The 27,938-nt window shown below is 62.2% G+C and overlaps 1 protein-coding gene across 4 annotated transcripts; it reads left to right on the top strand.

The window, feature by feature from the left end:
- Nucleotides 1-1,015: 1,015 nt before the first annotated feature.
- On the top strand, nucleotides 1,016-27,938 carry PRR5 (proline rich 5). Of its 4 annotated transcripts, XM_060165234.1 has the most exons (9): nucleotides 1,016-1,413; nucleotides 10,181-10,261; nucleotides 12,704-12,752; nucleotides 14,217-14,274; nucleotides 18,986-19,077; nucleotides 19,499-19,639; nucleotides 23,128-23,263; nucleotides 24,834-25,357; nucleotides 27,829-27,938. In XM_060165234.1, exons 1-8 carry the CDS (start codon nucleotides 1,277-1,279, stop codon nucleotides 25,307-25,309), a joined length of 1,170 nt encoding a protein of 389 aa, XP_060021217.1. In that variant the 5' UTR covers nucleotides 1,016-1,276; the 3' UTR covers nucleotides 25,310-25,357; nucleotides 27,829-27,938. The 4 variants fall into 4 exon arrangements, with proteins under 4 accessions (XP_060021217.1, XP_060021216.1, XP_060021218.1 ...); XM_060165233.1 differs by lacking the exon at nucleotides 27,829-27,938 and having other exon boundaries at nucleotides 24,834-25,797; XM_060165235.1 differs by lacking the exons at nucleotides 10,181-10,261; nucleotides 27,829-27,938 and having other exon boundaries at nucleotides 24,834-25,797.

Below are 27,938 nucleotides of genomic sequence, written 5' to 3'. Positions count from 1 at the left end.
CCCCACAAGGCCCTGGGGGCAGGTGCTTTGATTCTGCCCTTGGGGAGGAGCATCTCATGCACACACCCTGGCATAGAGGACCCCGGGAACCCAGTGGCCTCTGGGCCTCCGTTCCCTCTTCTGTACAGCATGGTTGGGGGGCCTCTGAGCACACGTCCCATGCTGAGGTTCTAGGATCGGCCCCTCCTCTCCCCCTCTGATTCACGCAGGAAGCATTTATAGGAAGACATGAGGCCCGTGCTCTGGTGACACAGGCATTGCTTCGGGAAAGAAAGGAAGGAAGTAGGGGAGGGCGGCAACACTGTCTTGCTCTGTCTGATGGAGGGGGCAGGGGGCAGGGAGCCCCACGGGGACCCCGGAAGCTGGAGGGGTGCCCTGCCGTGTGCTCAGGAGGCCTGAGTTAGGCCCAGCCTTGCCATTGGTCGATTGCATGACGTTGGGCACGTTCTTTCACCCTCTGAGCTTCAGTTTCCTCAACTGGAAAATGGGCTGAAGACCTCGACCCAGCCTTCATGATAACCACGGAGGAGTCTGTGTCCACGTGGCGGGGTCCTGAGGGATCTGTGTGGGCACAGCCTTTGTGGGGAGGGATGGCAAGAAGGGGAAAGATAACCACTGCACTAGGGGTCTGGGAGCGGGCACGAAGCTGAGCACCGTGTGGGTGTGGCCGCAGGAGCGGGCGCTGGGTGGGTGCTTGGGGTTGGATTGTGCGGTCGTCCGTGTTGATTTCCTGTGGGCACTGGTGGCCCTTGGAAGGACAGAGGGGGCCAGAGTGCGACCCCAGGAGGGCGGACTAGGGTTGCCTGGGGGAGGGGCGGGGCGAGTGGGATGCGGCGGCTGAGGCAGCGGAGGCCCCGGCCCCGCCCCCAGCTCGTGGCCCCGCCCAGCTTGGTCCCGCCTCTGCGCACGCCCTCTTTCTTGAGGCCCCACCTCGGCTCCGCCCCTCTCCTGCTCCGCCCCCGGGGCCTACCATGCTCCGCCTCCGGCCCTGAACCCCGCCCCCGGGCCCGTTAGCGCCGAGTCCGCGCTACTGGCAGCGCTCTGGGAGCTCCACGTTGCGGCCGCTCCGAGCAATGATTAACCTGGCGGGGCGGCCGGCGCGGGGCCCGGGGCGGAGGCGTGGGGCCGGGGCGGGACCCTGGAGGGCCGCTGGGCTTCCTGCTTTTGCCCAAGTCTCCTCGTAGAGGGCGCCGCAACGGCCGGGGCCCGCGGCGCGGCGTGGCGCAGGGCGAGGTGCCGGGCGCGCGTGGGCGCGGAGCCTGTCGCCGGGGTCACCATGAGGACTCTCCGCAGGTTGAAGTTCATGAGTTCGCCCAGCCTCAGTGACCTGGGCAAGAGAGAGCCGGCCGCCGCCGCCGCGGACGAGCGGGGCACGCAGCAGCGCCGGGCCTGCGCCAACGCCACCTGGAACAGGTAAGGCCGCGCCCTCCCGGCCGGCCCGCGGGCCGCTGGCCCCGGGTGCCAGAGCCAGGGGAGGGGGAGCCCTGGAGCAGGTCCGCGGGCGAGGGCCGGCCCCCAGCGAGGAACTGTGCTGGGGGGCAGCGCGGGACTTTACAGTTTGTAGAGAACTTGCTCCGCCGGAGTTGTGCGGACGGGAAGGGAAGTTTAGTGCAACGTGTTTCTAGAACGGAGGGACGAGACCGCGGACCCGGGGCTGGTCCCAACGCGCCCAGCTGGTGGGTGGTGGGGTGGGCCTGGATCCCGAGAGCCAGCCTCCCCCGCCTTCCCCCCGGGGTCTTCCCACGTCTTCGCTCCAGTGCTCATGGCAACCTGGGAGGTAAATAGAGCAGGAAGTATTTATCCCATTTCGCAGATAAGCCTCGCGGGCGCAGTCGGTGGGTAGCCGCTGCGCTTCCTGTTCTGCGTTTAGGTCCCTTTGGTCGGCAGTGGGCGGGTGGCTTTCCCTTGAGCGGCCCCCTGTCCTCCCAGCTGTCAGCAGGGGTGCAGCAGCTGCCCGGCATTCTTTAGACGACCTTCCCCCCGCGGGCCCTTCCCAGACAAGCAGGGGCGTGGGAAGTCCCACCACCCCCTCCCACTTGGTTTGAAGAGCAAGGCTGGGATCTCCGGAAAAGAGACGATTTATTTAGTGGGATTCCCCACCGTGTTTGCTCATGAGCCCTTTTCAACAATAGATATTTCCACCAAAAGGAAAATGGGAGGGCAGGAGAAGAGAGTAGGGCAGGCTATCCAGGGCGCTGTGCCCCCGTCACCGCACACACCCGGCAGTGAAACCCTGCCAGATGCTCCACCGTCTGTGGTCTTGGCCATCGGAAAACCAGCTCTCAGTGTGGACACTCATTTATTCTGTCCATCAGTCGTTTCATGAGCGTCATGGTGGGCACAGGGCTCCCAGCCTGAGACCCTCCTCTGTGCACTAGGCAGGACGCCGTCGTCCAGTCGCCTGCTTGTCTTCTGCCCCCTGCCAAGTTGCGAATTGCTTGAGTGCTGGGACAAGCCTGCCTCAGTTTCCCTATCGGTCAGCGGGCGTGCACATTCCTTCTTACAGGACCGGTGTGGGGACAGAGAAGGAAGGACTCTCGCTGGGTAATATCATCAGCTCAGTGACTGCACACTGCCTCCAGAGGCGTTTCCTCCTCTCGCAGAATTGCGGAGAGAAGCGGTCTCCCTCCTCGTTTCTCTGCCGTGGTTTAGCGCAAGGAGCCAAACAGACTTAGTTCAAATCCCAGCTCTGCCTCTTCCCTGCTGCGTGTCCTTGAGCAAGCTGTTTAGCCTCCCTGGTCCTTAGTTTCCTTCTCTGTAAAATGGGCCATTGTGGGGATTAAATGTGAAGATCTGTATTGAAGTCCTCAGCACGTGCCTGGCACGTGGTAGGGCCTCCGTAACTTATATTTCAAGCTCAAACTCGTGCTGGGGACAAACTCGTGTCAGGGAGGGCCTGTAGGGACAGGGTTCGGGGGGGCCCCGCAGGCGTCTGCTGGTCCCTGAGCTTTCACCACCAGCAGCTTTCTCCTGCTGAGGGGTTCTCCAGGCAGAGGTGGGGGCACCCTGGGCTAGGCTCGGAGTCTTCTGGAGCTCAGGGAGGTGCCTGTAGGGAGAGGCCACCTGGGTCCCCCCCACTGCTTCTCACTTAAAGGAACTTTCAAACTTCAGTGCCATCCTGTGCCTCGGCGGGGCAGACCGCAGGGCAGCGGCCCGGCCCACAGCCGGCGTCTCTAAGACCCCGAGCCGCCCGGCCCTTGGACCCACGAGCCCCGCCTGCCATGCTGCACTCCTGTGTGCCGGGCCCCTTCACGGCCCTTGGTGCCCTTCGTAGCCCAGGGAGGGAGTTATGACTACCACGCCCCATATAGAGGTGCAGAGGGGGACGCAGAGAGGACCAGGAAGCCTGCCCGTGTGGACGCCGCAGAGCGGAGCCACCGCTCTCCCTGGGCAGAGGGGGCCCTGAGCCAGGGAGGGGCAGTGCCTTCCCCGCCAGTGTTCCACAGGTACCACGGGGAGGTCGGGGCCTCTTCTGGTCGCTGCCTAGCTGCCCAGCCCCAATCCTCGCAGTCCTCCCTGCCAGGGCCCCCCAGGACACAGCCTTGGGGGGTGGGACAGTACAGGTCCTGCCTTGCTGGGTTGTAGACTCCTTATTTTGAGTCCAAGATGAACCCCCTTTTTCCACGTGACCACGTTAGCTTCCCGGGGCAACCGTAACAAATTGTCACAAACTTGTGGCTTAAAACCACAGAGGTTCGTTCTCTCACAGCGCTGGAGGCCGGAAGCCCCACATCAGGGTGTCACCGGGGCCTCGCTCCCTCTGGAGGTTCCAGGGAAGGCTCCTTCCTGCCTCTTCCAGCTCCCAGTGGCTCCTTGGCCTGTGGCTGCATCACCCCGTTCTCCGATTCTCTCTTCATCTGGCCACCTTCTCTGTGTCCAAATCTCCCTCTCCTTTCTCTTAGAAAGTCATTGGGCCACGTAATGTAGCAGCCACCCCAAATCCAGGATGACTTGGTCTCAAGATTCTTAACCAATTACATCTGCAAAGACCCTGTTTCCACATAAGCTCTGGGGTAGCAGGTGGACATGAATTTCTAGGGGACGCTATTCAACCCACTACAGTGGACCCTGGGTCCATCCCCTAAATTTCTTGTGCCTCTGTTTCCTTATCTGGACATGGGGCAAAATACATAGCTTGCTCCTGTGATAGTGGAATCCGTGCACTCACCTAGCCACTCACTCATTCGTTCATTCATTCACTCTCCGGCACTGGTCCGAGCGGGTGGTGTTGAGCGCTGAGGGGAGGATAAGCCGGGGGAGCGTGGGTGCTGACCACACACAGAGGGGGCCCGGGCTCCCTTCTGCACGTGCGCAGGGCAGGTCTGAGTGCTGGGTGCCGGGCTGCCGGCCGGCTGGGCCACGCTCACAAACCGGAAACTAGAACAGAACCGTCAGAAGCTGTTTCCTAAGCCCCTGCTGCTGCTTTACAGGGCGGGTTTGCCCTCTGTGCCTGGCCCAGGGCACTGCAGGGGAGGGCACAGGGCTGGCTTAGAAGACTCACCTGTCACTCCCACCTGGAGCCCCTGATCCCCTCCCTCCCGAAGGGCCCGGGCATGGCATGTTGTGTCCCTGTCTGACCCTGTGTTGGCCCCAGTTAGCTCCTCGCCGGGTGTGCACCCCACGCGTGTGCAAGGCCTCCAGCTGCACGGAGGTCATGTTCTTGAGCTGAGGGGCCCGCTGGGGGGCGGGCAGGAGTCCCCTGTACCCGCGTTTGGGCCAGAGGGTGTACACCATTATGGAGCCCTACTCCTTGCCAGGCCTGGATCTGCCCGAATGCCTGGGGCTTGGCGAGCCTGGCGCCCACCCGCCTTCCGGCTGTGAGAGCAGAGGCCCCGCGCAGGTGGAGCGCGCGCCCTCTCGTTCCCACGGACCACCTCCGAGGCGGGGCTGATGGTCCTTAGCATCCAGATAGAAAAACTGAGGCCAGAGAAGGAGAGGGACTTGACCAAGAGCCCCTGCTCACGTTGAGTCTGAACCCTGGCCTGACTTGAAGCCGCTGCCCAGGGACACGTGTGAGTTGGTGTCTGCTGGGGCCGGGCGAGGCGGGGGTTGGTGGTGAGAGCCCGAGGTGCAGCCCTCCCTCCTCATCTGCTCGTCCCTGGTCCTGGACGGGGCCACTGCTGGCCAAAGCCCACAGGGCATCCTGCACCTAGATCTCCTCCGGGCCTGTGATTGCTCTATCCCCCGGACGGCGGTGCCCACCAACCCCGACCTGTGCCGGGCCCTGTCCCAACCCCAGGCGTGGAGAAGCTGCTTTCATCCCTGCAACGGCCTTCAAGGTGGGACTTGCTACCCCCATCTTGCAGATGGGGATACTGAGGTCCAGAGGTGTGGGCACTGCCCAGGTCTAAGTCCAGAGCTTCTGCCACCGCCTCATGGGGTCTCAGGGGCCGGAGGAGGTTGGCTGAAGCCCTCAGGGTGACCGGTTGGTTGGGAGTTGGGGGGTGGAGGCCAGTGGGGGGCCAGTGCTTGGCTTCCCGGCCAACCCTCACGAACAACTTGCTCTGAGTCGGGCCTGGGTCCTGAGCCCCCTGCCGCTCTGAGGCGGTCTGGGAGTGGTCAGCAGAGTCACGGCTCTCGAAGATGTCTGGGAATCTGTGAATACGTTCCCTTACACGGCAAGAGGGACTTTTCAGATGTAATTAAGTAAATCCTCAGATGGGGAGATGGTCCAGGTGGGCCCAGTGTCACCACAAGGGTGCTAATGGGAGGGAGGCCCAGGGGTCAGAGTTCAAGAAGGAGACGTGAGGATGGGAACCGAGAGGCTGAGGACACCGCAATGCTGGCTGTAAGGATGGAGGGAGGAGTCCTGACCAAGCTGGAAAAGGCCGGGAAGCAGACTCTCGCCCGGAGCCGTGAAGGAGCCGCACCTTGATTCCAGCCCTGTGGCACTGACACAGCTTCCGGCTGCAGAGCTGTCAAAAGCCAGCCTTTGGCTGCCTTGCAGCCGCTGTGTGTGGGCCTTGGTTACAGCAGCCAGAGGACACTCGTGTGCTGGGCTTCCCTCCCTCCCTGCTCTGCGCCCTGGGCCCTCACTTCTCCCAGCAGTCGGGGCTCAGGGCCATCCGCTGTCCACCTCCCGGCCCCCAGCCCAGCGTCCAGAACCTGCCCTCCAGCTGAACGGGTGGGACTGTGCGGCCAGGCAGCCATGGGGGCGGCGTGGGCACCCCGCTGTCCCCCTGCAGCCTGTCGGGACGGGGGGTCAGCGCAGTCAGGCGTCTGCCTCCCTGGGCAGGTGGGGCTCTGGAGAAAAGCTCTGAGTTCCTGCCTGGAGCCCAGGGAGGAGCAGGGCTGGGAATTGGGGGCCGTGTAAGCCAGGGCCAGGGCACTGAAAGCAGGGTGAGCATGGGAACGGCCCGCAGGCCTGAGAGTGATGCCCTCAGTACCCGCATCTGCCAGAGGGTCACCTTGAGGCCCGGAGGGGGTCGGATTGGGTTCCGAGTCGCCTGCCTCCCCTGTGCCTTCACCTGGGCGTGAAGAGGAGGCCCGTGGGTGCTTCCCCCGGGGCGACCGGAGCAGAGCGGAGCAGGGCTTCATCTCTCAGGGCTGGCCGTGGGCCCCTGGGATAATGATGAGGATGTGGGAGGCCCCGGGCCCGAGTTGCACTTCTGTCAGGGGGGATAAGTCACATGAGGGCCTCTCCTCTCCCCACCCCTCCTCCTCTCTCTCCCACGGCTCACAGCAGGGCTTTGTTATTGACCCAACTTGGACTTTGGAAAGAAGGCTGCAAAGAAACGGGAAGGAGCGGGGCCTTGCCTGTCCACCAAGCCCAGGTTGAGCAGCTGTGGGGGGCAGGAGGACGGTGGGCCCCGGGCTCCCTTCTGGCCCTGCCAGGCATCGAGCTGTGTGACTCTGGGCCGTCCGCTGGCTTCTCTGAGCCTCAGTGTTTCCTTCTGCAGCCTGGGCTGTCACAGTCCCCACCTCATGGTGTGGTTAGAAGGAGATGGAGAAACCCCGGGGCAGATGGTTGAGCCATGGTGGGTGCTTCCGGGGGCACATATCCTGCCCCCCCCCCGCAGTCACTGCTGATGATGCCATGGCGCACGTAACCCCACAAGGGCTGCGATTGAGTCCCATTGTATGGAGGGGGAAGCTGAGGGACTCGCGGTCCAGTCTCCAGAGGCGGGCAGCAGGGAAGCCCAGAGCTGGGATTCAACCCCAGGCCCGCACCTGAACGAGCCTCGGGGCTGGAGGTGGGAAGGGCAGGGGCAGGGTCCACCAGGGTGGAGGCCGGGCTGGGTGGGGGTGTGGATAGGAGAACTCAAGGGTGACCCTAGGGCTGGCCGGGGCGCTGCTCAGATACACGTAGGGTGGTGCGAGACCCGGGCTGCGGGGAGCCGGGCCTAAGTGGTAAACCAAATAGACCTGCCCTCCCGGCAAAGGAGCCGGGATCAAATGCTCTCTGCACACAGGTGTGAGCGAGGGACCTGACGTCACAGTGAGCCTCAGGGAGAGGGAACAGCAAGGATGATGGCCCTGAGGCAGGAGGAGGCCAGCACTGCTCAGACCCAGGGGTGGGCGGTTCAAGTGACACAGATGACGATGGACCCCTGAGGGCCTCGGGGAAAGACTTGTCCAAAGAGCCCACCTTCCCATCCAGAACTGTGGGTTAAGGTGCCTCTGGGCCGGGGACCAGAGTGGGCTGCGCTCCCTCCGGAAGGCTTACTGGAGGAGGCGGGAGGAGGGACTTGGAAAGGCTGGTGAGAAGAGCAGGGCCAGGCCTGGGAGGCTGACGAGGGTCCCCCACACTGTCCCCTCGGCCTGGTGGAGGCCTGGTCCCCAGGGAGGACTTGGCAAGGCCCCTCCGAGCCTCAGGAGGGGCCGGGCCCCCGGGGCCATGCTCAGGATGCCCCATTTGCCAGCTCCCAGGCTCCTGCAGGTTTGGGAGGGTCTGACCTCTGCCCCCAGCAGCCCCCAGGCTGGGCACGAGTCCGCATCTGTTAGGATTTCAGGGTGGCAGCCGTTAGACTTCCCGTCAGACTGTAAACGGGGACCAGCCCTACTGTGACTGTTCGCCGGAGCCCACCAGGCACTTTTGTTTTTTTTTTTTTTGCGGTACGCGGGCCTCTCACTGCCGTGGCCTCTCCCGTTGCGGAGCACAGGCTCCGGACGCGCAGGCTCCGCGGCACGTGGGATCCTCCCGGACCGGGGCACGAACCCGTGTCCCCTGCATCGGCAGGCGGACCCCCAACCACTGTGCCACCAGGGAAGCCCTCACCAGGCACTTCTGACAGAGCTGAGCACAGTCCCGGCCGTGACCACACACCAAGGCTCGGCGCCGGCCGGGCTTTCATCCTGACGGCAGCCTGGGGGCGGGCACATTCGCGGCCTCCATTTCACACCAGGTGCCTGGGTAGTCAGGCATCGTCGGGTCGGGTGACGAGGGCTCTGCCCTGGCCTGGTCGGGACCAGCTGTGGACCCCTGGGGCGCGTCCCTGCACTGCTCAGAGCTGCCTTCACCCACCTGGGGTGCGGGGCCCTGCCCCTGCCCTGCCCCTTCCAGGGTGCGGAACTGGAAGCCCTGCCCACACCTGGCTCCGTGGGGAGAGGGGGCAGCTGTTGGGCGAGCTCTGTGGCCTCCCAGAGCTTGGTCCCTCTGAGCCTCAGTTTCCTCATCTGCAAAGTGGGCGGCCAGTCCACATTGCTGGGAAGGGTGGAGCTGGTGAGAGCAGACAGGGGCAGCAGGAGCTTGGTGGCCCCCACCTACTCCATGATGTGAACGGCAGCACGTGTCCAGCTGTCCCTGTCCACCAGGAATCACACAGCTCGTCTGCAGTGGTGAGTTTAGAGCAGCAACCCAGTCCTGAGTGGAGGGCGGTGGAGCCTCCCAGACCTGGTTCTCACCCTTGGGAGCTTATGGCCGGTGGTGAGGGCTGACATGAAAGTAGATCGGCAGAGTGCCGGGACCTAAGTCTGCACGGGGAAGGGAGGCGGTCAGGAGGGCTTCTGAAGGCAGTGGCCTCTGAGCCAGGGCTCCAGTATGAATAGCTCCTTGCCTAGTAGATAGCATAAGGCGCCCCCGCCCCAGGTAGGAAGGGCAGTGGGTACAAAGACCCTGAGCTGTGGCTCCCCTGGCGGCTCCAGTACTCTGTGAGCATTGGGTGCCCAAGAATGCGGGGAGGGGCCATTCCAGCCGAGCCTTGAATGCCACATTCAGGCCTTGGGCTGTACCTGCAGGGCCCAGGGCAGGGGGCACTGAGTGCAGTGAGGAGGTGCCTGTGCGATCAGAGGTCAGGCGAGCATGGAGGAGAGAGAAGCGTGCAGCAGAGATCTAGCGGGTAGAGATTGCTGGGGCTTCAGGGTCTGGAGGACCTGGAGGGCCAGGGAGAGTCAGGGTGAATTTCACCAGATAACTACCAGGCTGCTCCTTTGAGCCAGGTGAGAGCACACAGTCATAGACGGCACAGGGCCCTGTGCGCCGAGGTTTATAGATGGCCGTGGGAACCAATCAGTCAAATGAGTCCCGGATAAACATGTAGGTGCACACTGACAAGTGCTGTAAACGCTGTGACCTCTTGTGACCTGAAGGAAGGATCCACGTAGACAGGAGTGGGGGGTGAGGGTGGGGACCAAGCAGAAGAAAGGACATGTGCAAAGGCCCTGTGGTGAGGGCAGCTTCCCCAGTGGGGCCAGGTGCAGATAACACAGGTACCCAGTTCAGTGAGGCAGGCGCTGGCTCACAGGCACCTGGAAGCACAGGGTGAGAAAGCCAGTTGGACTTGGTTATGTTTGGGGGTGTGAGAGATCATCAGAGGGTGTCCCCTAGTTTCCAGCCTGGAGGCAGAGGGTTCAAGAACATGGGAAGGGAGGCAGAGTGTGTGGAAGGTAACCCAGTGACAGCCTGGAGAGGTGACCGGTGGCAGGCCTGGGGCTCCAGGGAGGCTGGGGCTCCAGGGAGGCTGGGGCTCCAGGGAGGCTGGGGCTCCAGGGAGGCTGGGGCTGGGAGCCCAGGATCTGGCGCTCAAGGTGGGAATTGAGGCTCTGGGGCGGATGGGGTCCGATGGGGCGGCCAGTCCCTGTGCTCCAGGCCTGCCTTCGAAGCGAAAGGACTGGCGCCCTGCTTCTGACCGGGCCCCTTCTGTTCCTCAAGGAGAGCAGGAGGGGCTCAGTGGGAGAGGGAAGGAGGGGAGGGGTCTTAGGGCCTCTGGACAGCAGCGCTCTTCTTCCGTCCCCCACGCAGCATCCACAACGGGGTGATCGCCGTCTTCCAGCGCAAGGGGCTGCCCGACCAGGAGCTTTTCAGCCTCAACGAGGGCGTCCGGTGAGTGGTCGTTTGTCCCATCCAGGCCTGGGTCTGTAAGTGGTGGGAGGGCTGTGCCAGGTGGGAGGCCTGCCCCCCCCACCCGTGGGTCCACCAGTCTCAGGTTCTGCCTTTAGAGCCCAGGTGGGCGGTGACCACCACGTGGACCTTGACCCCAGGCCCTGTCCTGTGGCCTTCACCCCCACCCTCCTGAAGACTCCTTTTCAGGGGAAACAGGGAGGGACTGGGACAGTGGCTCAAGATAACAGCCCACATGCCCCGCTGGTGTTAAGCATCACAAAGAGTATTTGTTCTGTTAAAAGAGGAAGGACTGGAACTTCACTGGTGGCGCAGTGGTTAAGAATCCGCCTGCCAACGCAGGGGACACGGGTTCGAGCCCTGGCCCGGGGAAGATCCCACGTGCCACGGAGCAACTAAGGCCATGCGCCACAACTACTGAGCCTGCGCTCTAGAGCCCGCGAGCCACAACTACTGAGTCCGTGAGCCACGACTACTGAAGCCCGCGCACCTAGAGCCCGTGCTTCTCAACAAGAGAAGCCACCGCAATGAGAAGCCCGTGCACTGCATCAAAGAGTAGCTCCCACCCGCCACAACTAGAGAAAGCCCGCGCGCAGCAACGAAGACCCAATGCAGCCAAAAATAAATAAATAAAGTTTAAAAAAAAAAAAGAGGAAGGACCCACCTGCCTAATGATGGGAGTGTTGTTCCCAGAAAAGCAATCACAGCCCCGCCGAGTACCCCTCATTTCCTGTGAATAGCTGAGAATTGAGCACTTGTGAAGGGGCCCAGGATGGACCAGCTTTGAGGGAATCTGCGAAGCCGACGCATTAGTCCTGCATTTTAGTGGAGGAGGCTGGAGCTCAGAGAGGTCGAGAGACTTGGCCGGGGTCACAGCTGCCGCAAGGAGGCATTTCCCACCTCTGTGCTCTTTCCCTCACGCCCCGGCATGCGCCACCCTGTCCCTACAGCAAAAGAATATGCAAACCTCCTCATCAGCTTGGGGCAGGGTCCCCCCACTCCAACCCTAAATGGCCCTTACAGACAGATAAACCGAGGCCCAGGGAGGGAAAGGGGCTGCCTGCGGTCACAGCAGGGGCTTGTAGCCTCTCCCAGGCCTGATGTGTGTGACCGTTGCAGGGGGTCCTGCTTTTTTTGGGCTCATGTGGCCACTCAGGGGTGGGGCCCCAGGAGCCCCATTTTCCTAATATGCCTCTGCATCCCTCGGCTTTGCCCAGCCATGAGAAGGGCCGGGGATGGTGCAGGGTAACAAGGCTCTGATGTCTGGCCGTCATTCTCGTTTTCTGCCATTTTATATACGTGTGTGTGTGAGTGTGTGTGTGTGGTTTCGTGTATTCACAAAGTTGTGCAACTGTCTTTAATTCCAGGGCTTTTTCATCACCCCAAAAGGATACCCCATACCCATATTTATAGACCGGTAGTCCCCATTCTTCTCTCCCCCCAGCCCCCAGGCCACCACCAAATAGATATAGACATAGATTTTGTTTTTTTAAGATACAAGTTGTCCTTTTACAATGTACAGTTCAGTGGTTTTTAGTACATTCACAAGCTGGTATAACTCTCACTATTTAATTCCAGAACATTTTCCTCACCCGCCCCAAAAAAAGCCTGTACTCCTTAACGGTCTCTCCCGGTTACCCGTCCTCCCCCAGCACCTCTGGCCGACACCAGTCAACTTTGTCTCCGTGGATTTGCACATCCTGGACATTTCATATAAATGGAGTCGTACTGCGTACGTGTGGCCTTTTGCATCTAGCTTCTTTCACAGCGTGATGGTCCTCCACACTCGGGGGTCATCCAGGCTGGGGCAGGTGTCAGCGCTGCGTTTCTTTTTATGGCCAGAGAATACCCCATTGTGTGAAAAACACCGCTGTGTTTATCCAGTCATCTGTTGATGGACATTTGGGTTGTTTCCGCCTTTTGGCTGTTGTGAGCAGTGCCGCTGGGAGCATCTGTGTAGGAGACCTTGTGTGGATCTGCGTTTCCACTGCTCTCGGGTCCGCACCTGGGGCGGAATGACTGGGTCATATATCGGCTCTACCTTTAATCTTTTGAGGAACCGCCCAGCTGTTGTGCACAGAGACTGCACCATTTTACGTTCCCACTAGCCGTGAGTGAGGGTTCGATTTCCCCACATTCTCGCCGACACTTGTTACTGCCCGGCTTTTTTCTTTTCCGCCTGGGGTTTTGATTCTAACAGCACTAGTGCAGGTGAAGTACCATCTCGGGGTTTGGGTTCGTGTCCCCCTGGTTACTCACGATGGGGCATCTTCCCACACGCTTATTGGCCATTTGTGTATCTTCGGAGAAATATCTAGTCACGTCCTCACGTCACTGGGCTAAGGGGGTGGGTCTCCCGCTGCAGGCGGCCCCCAGCCCTCACTGGCACCGTGGGGTCTCTGACTCCTGCCCTCCCGCCCACAGGCAGCTGCTGAAGACGGAGCTGGGGTCCTTCTTCACGGAGTACCTACAGGTGGGTGCTCTGTGCTCTCCTGAGGGGTTGCTTCCTGAGCTGGCCAGAAAGGGCGGGGGTAGGGGCCACTGGCTCCCGGTGGGTACGTGGAGCTCTGGGTTCAAGGTCTCCGCCTGGCCATGACTCAGTTTCCCCTGTCTAGCCAGTGTGGGTTGTTGGGTAGGTTATACGGTGAGATGCGGGTGAGGACTCACCACCCTGCCTGGCACGTGGCGCGGCTCGAGGTCAGTTTTGTGATTACTGTCCACCTCCTCCTGGAGCATCGGGGTGGGTCCCCAGAGCCCACGGGTGGCTCATCTGCAAACCCCAGGGCCCTGAGCCGCGTGGTGATGATGCTGGCGCTGCGGCCGCAGGCTTGCAAAGTGGATGAACACATGGAACCCTGGGGCTCGGGGCGGGGAGAGGACCCCCGAGGTCGCACAGGCAGGAAGGCAGAGATGCTGCAGGCAGGGGCGTCTTCACGCAGCCTCGGAGTATCGTGCCCACCCTCCCGGGGGAGGGCGAAGTGAGGACCAGCCTGCGGCTCCTCCCATCCTGTGGGTTTAGGGTTGGTTTTTTTTAATTTAACAGCTTTATTGAGGTGTAATTCACCTAACCATACTGCACACCCACTGAAAGTGTGCGGTTCAGTGGTATGCAGTGTATTCACAGAGTTGGGCAACCGTCACTGCTAATTCCAGGGCTTTTTCATCACCCCAAAAGGAAACCGCATGTTTATAGCTGGGTAACCCCCCTTGCCCTCTCCCCCAGCCCTAGGTCACCACTAGTCTATTTTCCGTCTCTGGATTTACCTGTGTGGACATTTCACGTCAGTGGGGTCTCACAGCGCGTTGCTCTTTGTGTCTGGCTTCTCTCGCTGAGCACAGAGTTTTCGAGGTTCGCCCATGTTGTGCCCGTATCAGAACGTCATCCCTTTTTACGGCCAAGTAGTATTCCACAGTGCGGCGAGACCACGTCTTGCTTATCCGTCCGTCCGTCTGTGGTCCCCGGGTTGTTTCTACTCTCGGGCTGCTATGACTGCTGCTGAGACCACGGGGTGTCACTCAGCCACGCCCAGGGTGAGCGGGCAGGGGGGCTGCCGTTGGAGCCTCATGGCAGTGGGTGATGGCAGCGCTCAAGCCAGGCCTTTGGTCCCGGGGCCCCTCTTGCCCGAAAGTCCCTCCTTCCTTGTGGGATGCGGGGGCAGCCGCCTGCCCGCCCGCTGAGCCTGAAACAGGAGGCCCAGGCCTGGCCTGTCTCTTGGGGGCGGTGAGGGTGGGGTCCCCGCACCACCTCCCATCTGGGACAGCCTGGTTGGGTCAGTTGCCCACGTGCGCCCGGGGAGCTGAGGTTCCAGCTCCGCAACGACTGGACCGGGATGTCGGTGAGTCCTTCCCCCTCTGGGCCTCGGCTGCCTGGTGGCGGAGCCTTGGGGGCCCTGGGTACCCCTGGGGCGGTGACAGCATCTCCACGTGTGCCTTGCAGAACCAGCTGTTGACAAAAGGCATGGTGATCCTGCGAGACAAGATCCGCTTCTACGAAGGTGAGTCTGGTGGCCGCTGCCGGGACCGGGTGCCGGGCCACGCTGCTCGCGGGGTGGCCGCTGGGAGCCGTGGCCTTACATGGGCTCCACCTGGGGCTGTGGGTGGGTGGTGTGGCCCTTCTGGTCGAGAGAGTCCAGAGGGGCAGAAGCAATGCCTCGAGGGCAGCAGGGCTGAGATCTGACCCCGGGAGGGGACCCTGCTGGGAAGAGCGTCTGCCCCCCATCTTGCTGGGGCCCAGGAGGGCTGAGGGATGTCTGGGAGAAGGCCCCTGCTTCACCTCACTGCCCACGAGGGCTTCTGGCCCCCGTGAACCCTGTCCCAGCAGCCTGGGAGAACCCCCATCAGGATCTTTGAGGACCGGAGGGGAACTGGCCTAGACCCGGGGGAAGAGGTAGAGCTGGAAGCTGCCGCCTGGAGGCCCAGCGGATGTGGGCTCCCTGCCAGGGTTTGGGGCCCAGGCTTGGTGCGGGGCTTTCTGGGCAAATTATCTCTTTTAATGCTCATACCTACCCTGTGAGGCCTTTGGGTCACTGTACCCATTTCACAGATGGGGAACAACGCAGCGATGGCCCTCAACGTGTCCATAGCCACAGTGCACGTAAGGGGTGGAGGTGGGATTCGAACCCAGGGCATCCCGACTCCAGAACACACCCCCTTTGCCCTTCTAGGGGCAGGCCCACAAGTCACAGCTGGCCTCGCTGCCCAGCTCGGGCCCCAGCAAGGAGAGGGAGGTCCTGGCCGGCCGCTGTCTCCTTCTGCCAGGCCCAGAGCCCTGGCAGGATGTGCCCGGTCCCGGAACCCTTGGGCTCCCTGTGCCCATGGGCTGGGGGTGACAAGTACTGTGTGTACACTTCCCGGCAGGAGTGAGTTGGTGTAGAGAGAAATCAAATTATGGGGGGAAACGCAGCTCAAACCGGCACATCTTGCTACGGGCCCGCTGTATGTCAGGCCCTGTGCAGGTCACGACCCTCCCTCTGTGTACCAGGCACCAGCCGCCGCACGTCCTCACCCTGTGCTGGGCTTGTCCCGAGAGTTTCCATTGCCTGACTCCTAGATCACCCCACAACCCTGTGAAGAAGCTTCCATTGTTGTAGCCACTGAACACTTGGGGAAACTGAGGCACAGAGGGGCTGAGTAACTCGCCTGAGCCCCACAGCCCTACCTGGCAGCCCGGCTCCCGAGCCTGCACTCCTCTCTGTGCTGCTCCAGGTTCCTCTTCGAGTTCTCAGTGACCCCAGGAAGCACGGGTCGTAGCCCATTTCACAGAGGCAGAGACCGAGGCTTGGGGTGCTCAGCGTACCTCAGAGCCCCGTGTCCTGTGTTCCTCCTGCACCGCCTCTGCGTGTGTCGAGGGGAAGCAGCCAAGGCAGGAGCCTGAGAAGGGCTGTGAGGGCCACAGGCGTGGGGGCAGGAGGCACAGGCCGCTGGGTGTCAGGGCGGGCTTCCTGGAGGGGGCAGCACCGAGCCAGCAGGCTCAGCACATTCCGGCAGCGCCTGCCCTCCCACCAGCTCCGGCCCAGGGGAGCTGGGATCTTAGCAGAAGAGGCGCTTTGTGTGGCTTGGTGGAGTCCTGCCCGCAGTGGCCGTGTCCGCCAGGCCACCCAGGAGGGAGCACCGACCCCATCCAACCGCCCTTGGCCTCAGGCACAGGCACAGAGCCCCAGGCTGGGGGCCAGGGGGCCCGGCCTCCAGTTCCCTTCCAGCCACAGACTGTCATTTCCTTCTGTCCCCACCTTAGCACAGGGGGTTAGACAGGCTCCACCCATGTGCTCACTACAGGTCAGGCCCCAGGTAGCCTGGAGATGGACCTAGGCCCTGCCTGGCAGGGGCTCACAGCCCAGCTGGGGACACAGACATGGACCAGACAGTGAGAGTCCACTGTGATGAATGTCAAAGTGAAGGGAAGCCCTGGAGAAGGAAGGGCTAGTTCCACCTTGGCAGTCAGGGAGGGCTGCGTGGAAGCGGCAGCCCTTGAGTCAGGCCTCGAAACATTGAGAGGACATCTGCCCCCCTTCAGCCAATGCAGTGGGGACAGTGGCTGACATCACACCCCGAGGGGCTGCCTTGGGAGCCTCCCCGTTCTGCCTACTACCGGGTCCCAGGGAGAGCTCTTCCTTAAGACTACTCCCTGCGGCCAGCCATGTCCTCAGCCCGTGCCTCTGCTGGAGGTGGTGGGTAGCCCCACGAGGGGCAGCCCAGGACATGGCCACCTGCCCCCCTCCAGCCTCCAGCAAGGCCTTGAACCCGAGCACAGTGATTCCTGGAAGTGGGAGGCCTGGAGGGGCCTTGAGGTGGAGGCCTCCCTCCCTGGGGCCACATTCAAGGTGGTGGTTCGGTGGGCTCAGCTGCAGCGGGGGTAGCTTCTCAGCAGCCGGACGCTCTGGGACTCCGAGGGGGAGCCCAGGGTTTCTGCAGGCTCCAGGCCCTGGGCTCTGCCTGCCCTGCAGGAATCCCAGCCTGTTAAGGTCAGGCCACCAAACTGCACTGCGACGGCCCTCACACGCTCTCTTCCGAGCCTGGCCACCCTCCTCCAAGCCCCTGCTGTGGCCTTTCCAACTGCCCTGTGGTCACCACTAAGGTCTGGGCTAAGATCAGCCAGCCTGGTGCATTCCCGTCTCCAGGGCCTGCACAGTCGGACTGAAGAAAGGAAGACAGACAGGCTGACCCACGCCCCATCCTGGGAGATCCAGCTCAAGGGCACGGCCCCTGGGTGGCGTGCGTCCTCCTGAGCGTCGGCGCGGCCTCAGACCACGCGGGCCCGCTAGTCAGCGCCAGGCTAACAGCTGAGCACTTGCTACAGGGTAGCTTTTGGCCTTTGAGTGTGGACACGTTGATCACGCCCATTTTACAGAGGACCACACTGAGGCTCGGGCTGAGGGACCCCCTGGGGCCCCAGGGCGGGACTTCGATGCCGTGTGCTTGACTCACCCCTGCCGACCCTGGTGTCCCCAGACCGCAGTTCCCGGGCAGCAGAGAGCTCAGCCAGGGCACGGAGCCGAGCTTCCTGGCCCCTTGGTCGGCGTGTGGCTCTGGCGGGGCCTGGACTGTACGACATCCCCTTTCCGCCCCGCGGGCTGGAGAGCAGCCTGCGCTCCGCAGACGCCGCCTGGCCCGCGCCCAGAGCCGCCCCACGGCCGCCTGGGGAACTGAGCCGCCTTTCTTCTCGCCGGTGACGGCGGGGACCTCAAGGGACCTTTGTATGCAGGCAGAGCTCCTCGGGTGGTGGACACCCACCGTCCTGGGTTCCATAGAGCCCGCTGTGGGCTGTGGGCCCCCGGTCGGACCAGGAGCTGGCTGCCAGCCAGGGTGCTCCAGTGCCGGCAGACGGGCTGCATAGAAAGGTGGACCCGCCCTCACCACGGTCACCCCCACCAGGCTCCCCTCCCAGAGCCCAGCACCCACACAGACCCCGGGGGCTTTATGGAGGGGAGGGGTTGGGGGGCTCAGAGCCCAGGAAAAGGGAGCACAAGAGGCAAAGGCCCTTGACCGACCTCCTGGTTCCCACGGAAACCTTGAGGAGTCGGGCATGGGCGGTGCGCTCTGGGAGGCTGGCCAGCCCGTGGCCCTGGCCCCTCCACTCCAGGGGATGCCCACCACCACGGCCGTGTTTCTCCAGCCAACCGCTAGTCTGGCTTCCAGGTGGGGTCCCGCCAAGCAGCAGAGGCCTCGGCGACATGTCCCGGAGGCCTGCTTATCCTGACCCAGCAGCCTTTCATCCCAGCTCTCCGCTCCTTCCAGGCAGAGGGGCTGAGGGTTCAGCACTTGGCGTTTCCGGGGGGAGCACAGAGCCGGCTGGGGGGCACCTCAGCTGTCCCCACCCCCAGGGTCTGTCCACCTTGTGACTGGCGCTGCTGCTTCCCCAGAGCCAGCAGAAAGGCCCACAGAGCTTGTCCAAATGCCTGCTTTCCACACGTGTACTTCCATGGTTCATGTGCCAAGGGTTTCAGTCCACCAGGCAAAACGGTCCTCCTGAATTAGCTTGGGTATCACCTCCTCCGGGAAGCTCTCTCTGCGTGACCCCCTCGTGCCTGGGACCATTGCTGCTGTTGGATGCGGTTTCCCTGGCTCCCCAGATCCCACCGCAGGCAGCCTGGGTGGTGGGGACGCAGGCCCTCGAGGCAGAGACCCGCACCTCTGAGGCCCAGGCACTTGATCTGCCCGCTGGGGGTCACTCCTCCCTCGCCAGGGTGGCTGTTCACTGTCCTGCCGCCCTGTCACGTGGTGGGACTGGAGTAGTTTTGGGCTCAGCTGGGTCCCCAGTGCCAGGCCTGGCACAGCATAGCTGCTGTGTGAATGTCTGTCAGGTGGACAGAGGGACAGACCGATGGGTGGGCGGAAGGAGGGGGAGGGCGGATGAGACAAGGGTGTGAGTGGAGCGCCTGTTGGGCTGTTCCTGTAGGGCTTGTGTGCAGAGGAAACGGACCCCCCGGCACCTCTCTGCCCCAGGCCCTGCTTCATCTCCTTTCCTCCTGTCGGCTCTGAGGGGTTCGCCCTGCTACAGCCCCGTTTTATTAGTGGGGCAGCTGAGGCTCAGGGGGGTGAAGCTGGGCATCCGGGCCCATCACCCTGGCAGGTGGGGGGGGCCTTCCAGGGCCCGGCCCTCAGCTCCCGCGTCCTCCTGCTGCCAGGAGAGGTGACTCGTGACCTGGGAAGGCGGGAAGCATCTGCCGGCGCCCCTTGGGGTAATGGTGATGGTCCCTGTGCCCACAGGACAGAAGCTGCTGGACTCGCTGGCAGAGACCTGGGATTTCTTCTTCAGCGACGTGCTGCCCACGCTGCAGGCCGTCTTCTACCCGGTGCAGGTGAGCGGCTCCTGGGCCACAGGGACAGCCGATCCCGGCCTGGGGGTGGGCACACCTCTGCCCTTGTTGCCACGTGTGGGCCATCTGTGCCTGCGCTCGCCCCCGGACCTCCCAGAACCTGCTGCCCACCCCCAAGACGGGCATAAGGACAGCTCCATGCTCAGAACCTTGGGAAGCCCTTAGCAGCACACAGTAGGCCGTGCCCTGCCCGCAGTAGGGGCTCTGTGCGTGACAGCCACCCTTCCCTTGCCTGAGGGAGCCGTGTGGGGCCCTCTCTCCGCAGAACGAGGGTCATCTGGGGAGGAGGACGGGGTGGAAGGGGATCTGGGGGTCAGTGGTCCGTCCCTGTATCTGGCCCCAGAACTGGTGGGGGCAGGGGAGCAAGGGTCTCACGTGATAGCGGCGGCCCCCACGTCTGCAGGGCAAGGAGCCGTCGGTGCGCCAGCTGGCCCTGCTGCACTTCCGGAACATCATCACCCTCAGTGTGAAGCTGGAGGACGCGCTGGCCCGGGCCCGCGCCCGCGTGCCCCCCGCCGTCGTGCAGATGCTGTTGGTGCTGCAGGTGCGCGGGGCCCGTGGGGGCTGCGCTCAGCCCGGTGACGGGCACAGGCGGCATGTCCCAGGCTCCCCGGAGACAGAGCCTGAGATGTGGGTGTGGGGCCACGTGACTTCTCAACGGTGGGGGAGGGCGGGGGTGGGGAGGGACTCCCAGGAGAAACCTGGGAGGGAGAAGGAAGCAGCGGGGGCTGAGAAGGAGCTGGACGAAGGTGTGGGTTCGTTCACAAGAAGGCCGGCCCGGGAGCCCACAGGGAGCCCAGGAGTGTGGACAGAGTGTCCCTCGAGGGCAGCGGGGCCAGGCCTTTACTCCCCCATCGGTCAGTCACTGAGGTTGGGGGCCACCGCCTCCCGCTCCCCACAGCAGTTCCAGACATTTCCGAAGGACCTTTCTGCAAACTGCTGCGCCCCAAGCCCTGTGGCGGGCACGGCACCCTACAGTTTGCCAGCCTGTCTCACTGTCACAGCCCCAGGATGAGCACCGTCAACCACCCCATTTTACAGGCGGGGAAGTAGAGTCCTCACTTGCCCGGAGCTGTGATGGCTGGGAGCCTGGCCTTCCCTGAGGCTGACAGGCTCCCAACCCTGTTCACTGTCCTGAACCCACCCGTGCACGTGGAAGTCCTTCTAAATTTATGTCTGTGAGGTTGGTCCTGGGGCCCAGGGCAGCTGGTTGAAGATTCCAGAGCAAAGAAGGGGCTGATGAATGTGGACGTTAGAAGGGTCGAGGGGCTACACTCGGTGGGAGCCGGCGGTCGTCCTGGCGGCCACGCAGGGCAGCGACTGGCGGGACATTGCATCCCTCGGCCTGTTTCCTCGAAGGATAACGAGGAGAAATCGACACAGAGTCCTCCATGGTGCACTTCCCCTTGGGGGCGGGAAGTGATGAGGCTGGGATTTCAAGCCAAGGCATAAGGTCTCATCTTGATCCCATGAACAGCACCTGGGTGGCGGCCAGGCCGGGTGGTGCTGCCCCCTGGTGGTCGCTGTGCCTCATGCAGCTTCTGGGCTTGGCCCCATTTTCCCCCAGAGTGTCCTTCTACCCCTCCTGGGTGCGACCCCTACCCCCAGCCACAACCCTTTGCTCTCGCCTTGGCCTCCACTTTGAATGGCCTTGTCCCAGCCCTGCGGTGAACTTGTCCCCACTGTTTTCAAGTCCCAGATGGACCTGAGGTCACAGCTACTGGTCAGCATATCTTTTGAGGGCCTACTATGTGCCCCATGCTTCACGTGCAGAATCAAAGCTCCTTCTCACCGGGGTCCCAGAAGCTGAGTACCGGCCCTGCATCTGAGCGTGGTACACAAATAATGCAGCCCCGGGGCCCGCATTTCCTCACCGGGCAATGGGGAGCAGAGACCAGACCCCAGAAACGAATTCTGGGAATGAAGGGACACAAAGTTTGTGAAACGCCCAGCACAGGTCAGCAGTAACGTCCTCCTCGTCCACGGCACTGTTGCTGGGGGCGGGGGCGGCTCCTCCAGGTCCATCTGGATGACTTCCGGGGGCACCCCCTCCTTGTCCAAACACAGCTGGATCCGTGGAGTCTGTAGTGACGGCCCCGCTTTCGTTTCTCACGTTAGTCCTTTGGGTCTTCTCCCTCTCTTGTCCGCAGCTGGTCTGGCTAGAGGCTTGTGGGTTTTATTGATCTTTTCAAAGCTTTTGGTCTTGATTTTCTCCATCCATTTTTCTGTTTTCAATTCCGTTGATTTCTGCTGATTCTTATTTTTTTTCTTCTGCTTACTTTGGACTTAATTTGCTCTTCTTTGTCTAGTTTCCTAAGGTGGAAGTTTACAAGACTGCTTGTAGACTTTTTATATTCTAATGTATCCATTCAGTGCTATAAATTTCCCTCTAAGCACTGCTTCGACGCATCCTGATAATTTGGACGTTGGCGTTTTCATTTTCATTTAATTCAAAATATTTAAAAATTCTTCTTTGACCCCTGTGTCATTTAGAAGGGAGTTGTTTAATCTCCGTGCGTTTGGGGGTTTTCAGTTATCATTGTGTTACGGATTCCTGGTTTAATTTCTTGGTGGTCTGAGGGCAGACATTGTACGATTTCTGTTCTTTTAAATGTGTCGAGGTGTGTTTTGTGGCCCAGAATGTGGTCTGTCTTGGAGGATGTCCCACGTGAGCTTGAGAAGAATATAGATTCTGCTATTGGACAAGTTGTCTATAGCTGTCAGTTTTATCCAGTTGATTGATGGTGGTGTTGGGTTCATCTGTGTCCTTCCTGATTTTCTGCCTGCTGGATCTGTTTCTGAGAGGGGTGTTGAAGCCTCCAGCTAGGAGGATGGATTTCTCTGTCCTCGCAGCCCCGTCACTTTTTGCCTCCGTAGTTTCCTGCTCTGTGTTAGGTCCGTACACATTAGGGATTGTTATGTCACCTCGGAGAAGTGACCTCTTTACCATTAGGTAATGCCCTTCCTTATCCCTGATAGATTGCTTTGGTCTGAAGTCTGTCCTGTCTGAAATCGACATGGCTACTCGTGCTGTGATCTGTGTTATCGTGATCTGTGATCCGTGTTCTCACATACAGTCCTGCACTCCCTTACTTCTCGTCTGTGTGTGTCTTTAATAGTTTAAGTGGGTTTCTCGTAGGCAGCACAGAGTTGGGTTCTCGCTGTCTTGAATCGTCGTTCAACGTTAACCTGGGTGTATCTTGCTTCTTAACTGCTGGCAGCCCCTTGGGGATGATTCATTCGTTCAGAGACATCATTCGTTCAGCAAGCACTCGCTAAAAACCTGCTGTGTGCCCGGCCCTCTGCCGGGGGCGCTGGGGACCCAGAGATTGCCTCCTGGTCAGCTCGCAGCTGAGTGGGCAAGGCCACGGCTGTCCCGTGGGCAGCCTCATTTTCCAGGCTTTGGCTCCAGTGAAATGGGAGGGGTGGAAAACCCTTCAAAGCTGTGAATGAGGGGAGGTGTTGGGAGGCGCTGGACGGTGCCTGGCCGGGGAAGCAGTCTGGGAGGGGGAGGGGCGGCTCTATCAGATGGACGGGCCTTGACCACTCAGCTTGGATACAGACCTGGACCTGGGCCTGGCCCAGGGGGCAGCCTGTCCTGCCTACAGTGCTGCTTGGGGCGAGGGAGTGAGGGTGCGGGTCCAGGTGAATGAGCTTGGCCCCCCAGGACTGCCCAGAGCCTCTGGGAAGCCAGCTCACGGAAGGGGACACACAACTGTCCCGAGGGGGAGGTGCAGGGTGCCCAGCCTAATCTGGCCACAGACCCCTTTCCCGCAGGCATCATGGTCTCCCAGCCACGCGGGCTCCTGTGTGCAGCGGGCAGCCACGAGGGCGTTAAAGCAGGAGGGTGGCTCAGAGGCCCCAACCCGAGAGACGGCTGGGAAGGGAGGGTGCGGGGCCACCGCCATGGGGGCCAGGACCCCGGGGGAGGGGGAGGGTGCCGTTCGTGGTGGCCTTTGAGCTAAGCACGGCTGGGCTAGGGAGGCAGGGAACAGGCCGACCAGCGGACCCCCGCACCCCTCCCTCTTGCAGGGGGTGCACGAGTCCCGGGGAGTGACCAAGGACTACCTGCGCCTGGAGACGCTGATCCAGAAGGTGGTGTCGCCCTACCTGGGCACCTACGGCCTCTACTCCAGCGAGGGTGCCTTCACACACTCCTGCATCCTGGGTAGGCGTCGCCTGGGCATGGGTGGGAGCAGGGTGACCCCTGGCCCCATCCACCTCTGCCCGGTCGGGGGCCCAGGCCTCCCAGGGGAGTCATGCAGAACCAGATGTGCGGCCACGGCAAACCTGACCTGAGCATCCACCGGCCGTGCTGTGTGCGGGGCACCGGGCAGAGGGCGGGTCACGTGGGGTCCCTCCTTCAAGGGCTGACGTCACAAGTGGTGCTGCAGTGACTCCCCTGAGAGCCCGGCAGAGACCCCCGCACCCGCCACGGAGGTCACATCCGAGCTCAGTCCTGAAAGTCAGGAGTTGACGAGGCAGAGGACCCAGCATGTGCAAAGGCCCGGAGCCCAAGAAGTCCGGGCTTATTTGGGGACTCACGGGGGGTGTGGAGGGGTTGTGAAGTGGGCATGGCTGGGCGTCCTGGGGCTGCCTGGCCCCATCGGTTCGTTCAGCACTGTAAACTGAACACCTACTGTGCGCCAGCCCCTGTTCTTGGTCCTGAGGGTTCAGCAGAGACCAAGCCCCACACTCATTTGCTCTTGTCCGCCAGGGGAGGCAGACCAATGAGTAAACCATCCCCAGATGAGCGCCCAAGGGGACCAGTGCCCAGGTGACATGAGGGCCATGGGCGGGGAGCTCAGGGAAGGCCAGACTGGGAGCTGAAGGGCAGGGAGGATCCAGGCCTGGGAAGAAATGCATGAAGAGAACCAAGGGGACAGCGGTACGAGAGCTCATCAGGAGTGTCCCCTCGTCCAGAGGGCCCACCCACCTGCAGTTATAAAACCTGCCCAGCTAGCATGTCCCAGCTCCGGCGGGGCTCCAGCAGCTGGAGGAACTTTGAGGTCTGTGTGGCCCTGGACACCGAGACCCCTGCCAGGCAAAGAGGGAGCCTGTGTCCTGTGGTCCAGGACAGCCTCTGGTTCATCCCGCTCAGCCCTGCCACCTGGTGGTCAACTCTGGAACTGCAGGGTCCTGAGTGGGAGCCTGAGACCTGCCCCTATATCCGTCCTCTCCCACCCCCGGGGTCACCCCCCAACACTCAGAATAAACCCCAGCCCTGACCTCATGTGCTGCGCCATCCGGGCACTTGCCACTGCCCGACCTGTGGCCCACCCAGAGGAGTTTCTAGTCACACACACACACACAGTAGGACTCCAGCTCTGAAGACAGGGTCTGTGTCTGCCTAAGAAAGTGCTGGCCCTTAGCAAGTGCTTGGGTTTGTTGACTTTCCGCAGGTGAGGAAACTGAGGCACGTGCACAGGTCCCTGGCAAGGTGCATGTTTGAACCCAGGCGGTTGACTTGAGGCCCCCCGCCCCCATTCCAGGCTGAGAGGCCAGACCGAGGAGAGAAGGAGGTCACGTAGGGCTGGACCTAGTATCAGCTGGGGTGGAAACCCCAACTCCCCTCCAGGCTGCCCCAGCAGGATCTACACCGGTCGGGCTTTTCCCTGTAGCGGTCCCTTCCTGCAGAGCTGGGCGCAAAGTAGGTGCTTGCAGTGGGTGTTCCCTAGCATCTGGCCAGCCCCACCCTGGCCCCCTGCCTGATGCTCTGTCTGTCTGTCTGTATGCAGAGAAGCACTTCCTGCGCCGCTCCCGATCGGGGGACATCCTGGCCAAGAACCCGGTGGTGCGGTCCAAGAGCTACAACACGCCACTGCTGAACCCCGTGGCGGAGCACGAGGCTGAGGGTGCGGTGGCCGGCGGCACGGGCATCCGCAGGCACTCGGTCTCCGAGATGACGTCCTGCCCCGAGCCCCAGGGCTTTGCTGACACACCCGGCCAGGACCCTGCTGGGACCTTCAGACCCTCCCCAGCGCCCCCGTCGGGGCCTTGCCCCAGCAGACTGTACCCTCCAGCGCAGCCCCCTGAGCCTGGCCCAGGCCCGGCCCGCAGCTCACCAGCCTCCTCCAGCCCCGAGAACCTGGTGGACCAGATCCTGGAGTCGGTCGACTCGGATTCGGAAGGGATCTTCATTGACTTTGGGCGGGGCGGTGGCTGTGGGACGTCTGAGTCTGAGGGGGCAGGGGGCCGGCAGAGTGTCGTGTGACCCAGGCCTTGTGTTTTTACTGACCCTGCGTGTACGCCTGTGCGGTGCGTGAATGCGAGAGTTTTCTACTCTGTCCCGTTCAGTCCCCCGTCGGCCTCAGCCACTTTGGCATTCCTGAGTCTTTGTCGAAAAGACCGTCGCCGCCCGAGACCCCGGCACCTTTGTTCTGGGGCGTCAGGGGCTCAGCAGGTGCAGGGCAGCCTCCTGTGCGTGGAGCAGACCTGGCCGCTCCCTGCACCCCAGCCTGCTCAGCCCTCCAGTGTCCACACCATGCAGACTGTGAACCCCTCAGCTCGGCCAGGCCTCCAGAGAGACCCCCCCAGGGTCAGTGGCAGAACTGCCTCCCCGCCCCCCACTCGCCTCGGGCCACAGCGTGACCTCCTGTGTGCACCTCTGTCCCAGACCCTCCACGCAGCCCGTCCTCGCTCAGCCTGGCGTGGCTGTGGGTGGGAAGCGGGTGGAATAAAACTTGTCTGCCCGGCTCTCGAGCTGTGTCTGCGATGCCAGGCCCTGAGGACGTTCTTCCAGGGTCCTCACCCTCGGGCTGCACCCGGCCTCACTGGGGTCTCCTCTTCCCGCTCCCAGAGGGCTCAGGTTCCCAGGGCCGGCTCTGGGCCTCTGGAGGGGGCCTTCCGGGCTAGGCGGGGAGACCCCCGACCCCGTTCCCAGGGCTCCCCTCTCGTGGAGTTAACCTTTGGTTGGAGGTGGGGTGTGGGTGCCCTACGGGCAGATAACAGGACAGACCCAGGGCGCGTGAGCCGGTGATTGGGGGTTGCTGGGAGTCGGGTGGTCGGGGAAGGGAGGTGGGCGCCTGGTGAGAAGTGTCAGCCCACGGGGGTCTGCGGGGGGAGCCACCTGGGGGGACAAGTTCCTCCTGTCGAGTGGGAAAAGCGAGCCAGGAGCCCCTGCTCCAGCCCAGGGAGGGGTGCGCAGGGGATGGCAGGGTAGGAGCGAAGCTTCGTGGTCTGATCTGGGGACGTACTGACTGCACGGGGCCAGGGGGAAGGTGCCCAGGGGCGTGGCCGGCAGAGCGGAAGTGAGCCGGCCTCGGAGGAGCCAGGGGTGGGGGATGGGGCCGGAAGCCCGTCCCCGGTCTGAGGACCAACGAGCATGTGGCCACTCAGCTCCGCTGATGGGGCTGAGATCCCTGAACCGCCCTGCTTGGCTCCCAGCTCCCTTACGGAACCCGGGATAGGCCTGGGACCGGCTGAGCCTGGGGTGGGGTGGGGAGTATTATGGGCAGGGTCCCCTCGAGACGGAAGGACCAGGCAAAGGGCAGAGGCTGTAGCAGGGGGCTGTCTGCCTGGGCTCTATCCGCCCCCCACCGCCCCGGCACTGGGCCCTGTCCTGCCCTCACCTCCCGAGTGTCGGGGGCTCTGTCGAGCACTGCCACCTCGGGCTGCTGGGCCTGCTCTGATACCTGGGGACTCTGCTGGTGCACGGCCCACCCCCAGGCATGACCTTTGTCTGTGGGGGGCCCTGAGCTCTTTGACCAATCCCTCCACCCCGGGCGGAAGGGGAGCCCCAGACACCGGCCAGCCGTGCCTTCCCAGCAGTGGGGAGACAGAACCCGGGGAGGGGGTGGCTGCTGAGCCTGGGTCCCGCAGCAGCTCCAGACACCCAGGCGGGGCCTCCAGCTGGGGCTGCCCCCGCTCCCCCCATAAAGGGGTATCCCATCAAGGTGGGCTTTGAGCGTGTCCATGTGTTGAACCCACTCTTGTTCGAAAAATGTTTGAGGTACTCTACATCAAAACATCTTGCTATAACTTGGTAAATTATAAATGAAAAATCAGGACCAGGGAACACATAACTTCGGATAGAAAACCAGCTATTGCTGGTCTCCCCAAATCTACAGAACCTTCACGTACAGACCTATGGGCCTTGGTTTAAGATGCAACCCAGATGTCCCATCCAAGAACCAAACCTTACAATGAAGGTCACATCACCGACCGTGTCTCACTTTGGCCACCAGGGAGCTCAGGCCAAGCCCCAAGCTAGCTGTGGCCAAGGCCGGCCTATGGCCCTGTGTCCGCCCCACCGGCCCACCCGCCTCCCACCCCCGAGTCCTCTCCCCACCTCCTGTTTCCCCACCCATTCACGGCACTTGTCACTCTGTAATTAAGGGTGGAAACGGACTGTGCGGTCGGAAGCTTATGTGGTGCGGTTTTCTTTCAGAGCAGAGTGGAAAGAGACAGTGGATAAGGGACCAGAGCCCGAGAGAGGCTCGGAGGTTTTAGCTCATGGGAGACCCCTCTGGAAGAAATGAATTTGTTATTAGCTTTTCTCCCCACAAGAAGGCAGCCCCATGTGGCCAGGAGGCCCCCCTGCCCTGTTCCCACTGAGCCCTCAGCCCCAGGTCAGTGCCCAGCACACGCTGGTTGCTCAGTTAATTGAAGGTTGATCCGGCCTCAGCATGAGCAGGGGAGCCTTCTTCAGAGGATGGTCCGTCTGCATCTCCAGGGCTGAGGTGCAAGAGACCAGCTCACTGTTTTTGTCTTTTTCTGGTTTATTTGCTGTAGGTCTTCCAGGGGACCCTGATGACCACGCTCGCCTTTGCCTCTCAGATGCAGAGTCTCAGGCCAGCCCACGCCTGCTGATGCTGGATCTGCATTTCAGCCAGATGCTGGGG

This window comes from Lagenorhynchus albirostris, chromosome 11 (genome assembly GCF_949774975.1).
Source record: "Lagenorhynchus albirostris chromosome 11, mLagAlb1.1, whole genome shotgun sequence".
Taxonomy (NCBI): domain Eukaryota; kingdom Metazoa; phylum Chordata; class Mammalia; order Artiodactyla; family Delphinidae; genus Lagenorhynchus; species Lagenorhynchus albirostris.
The sequence above is the reverse complement of the archived record's forward strand: the minus strand, read 5'-3'. Positions and strand labels throughout refer to the sequence as shown.

What these genes read in the sequence shown, in the direction of transcription:
- PRR5 (XM_060165234.1), top strand. Translation starts at nt 1,277, where the DNA reads ATGAGGACTCTCCGCAGGTTGAAGTTCATGAGTTCGCCCAGCCTCAGT. An exon ending in AGCCTCAACGAGGGCGTCCG is followed by an intron (nt 10,262 to 12,703) that starts GTGAGTGGTCGT and finishes TCCCGCCCACAG; the next exon opens with GCAGCTGCTGAAGACGGAGC. An exon ending in TCTTCACGGAGTACCTACAG is followed by an intron (nt 12,753 to 14,216) that starts GTGGGTGCTCTG and finishes TGTGCCTTGCAG; the next exon opens with AACCAGCTGTTGACAAAAGG.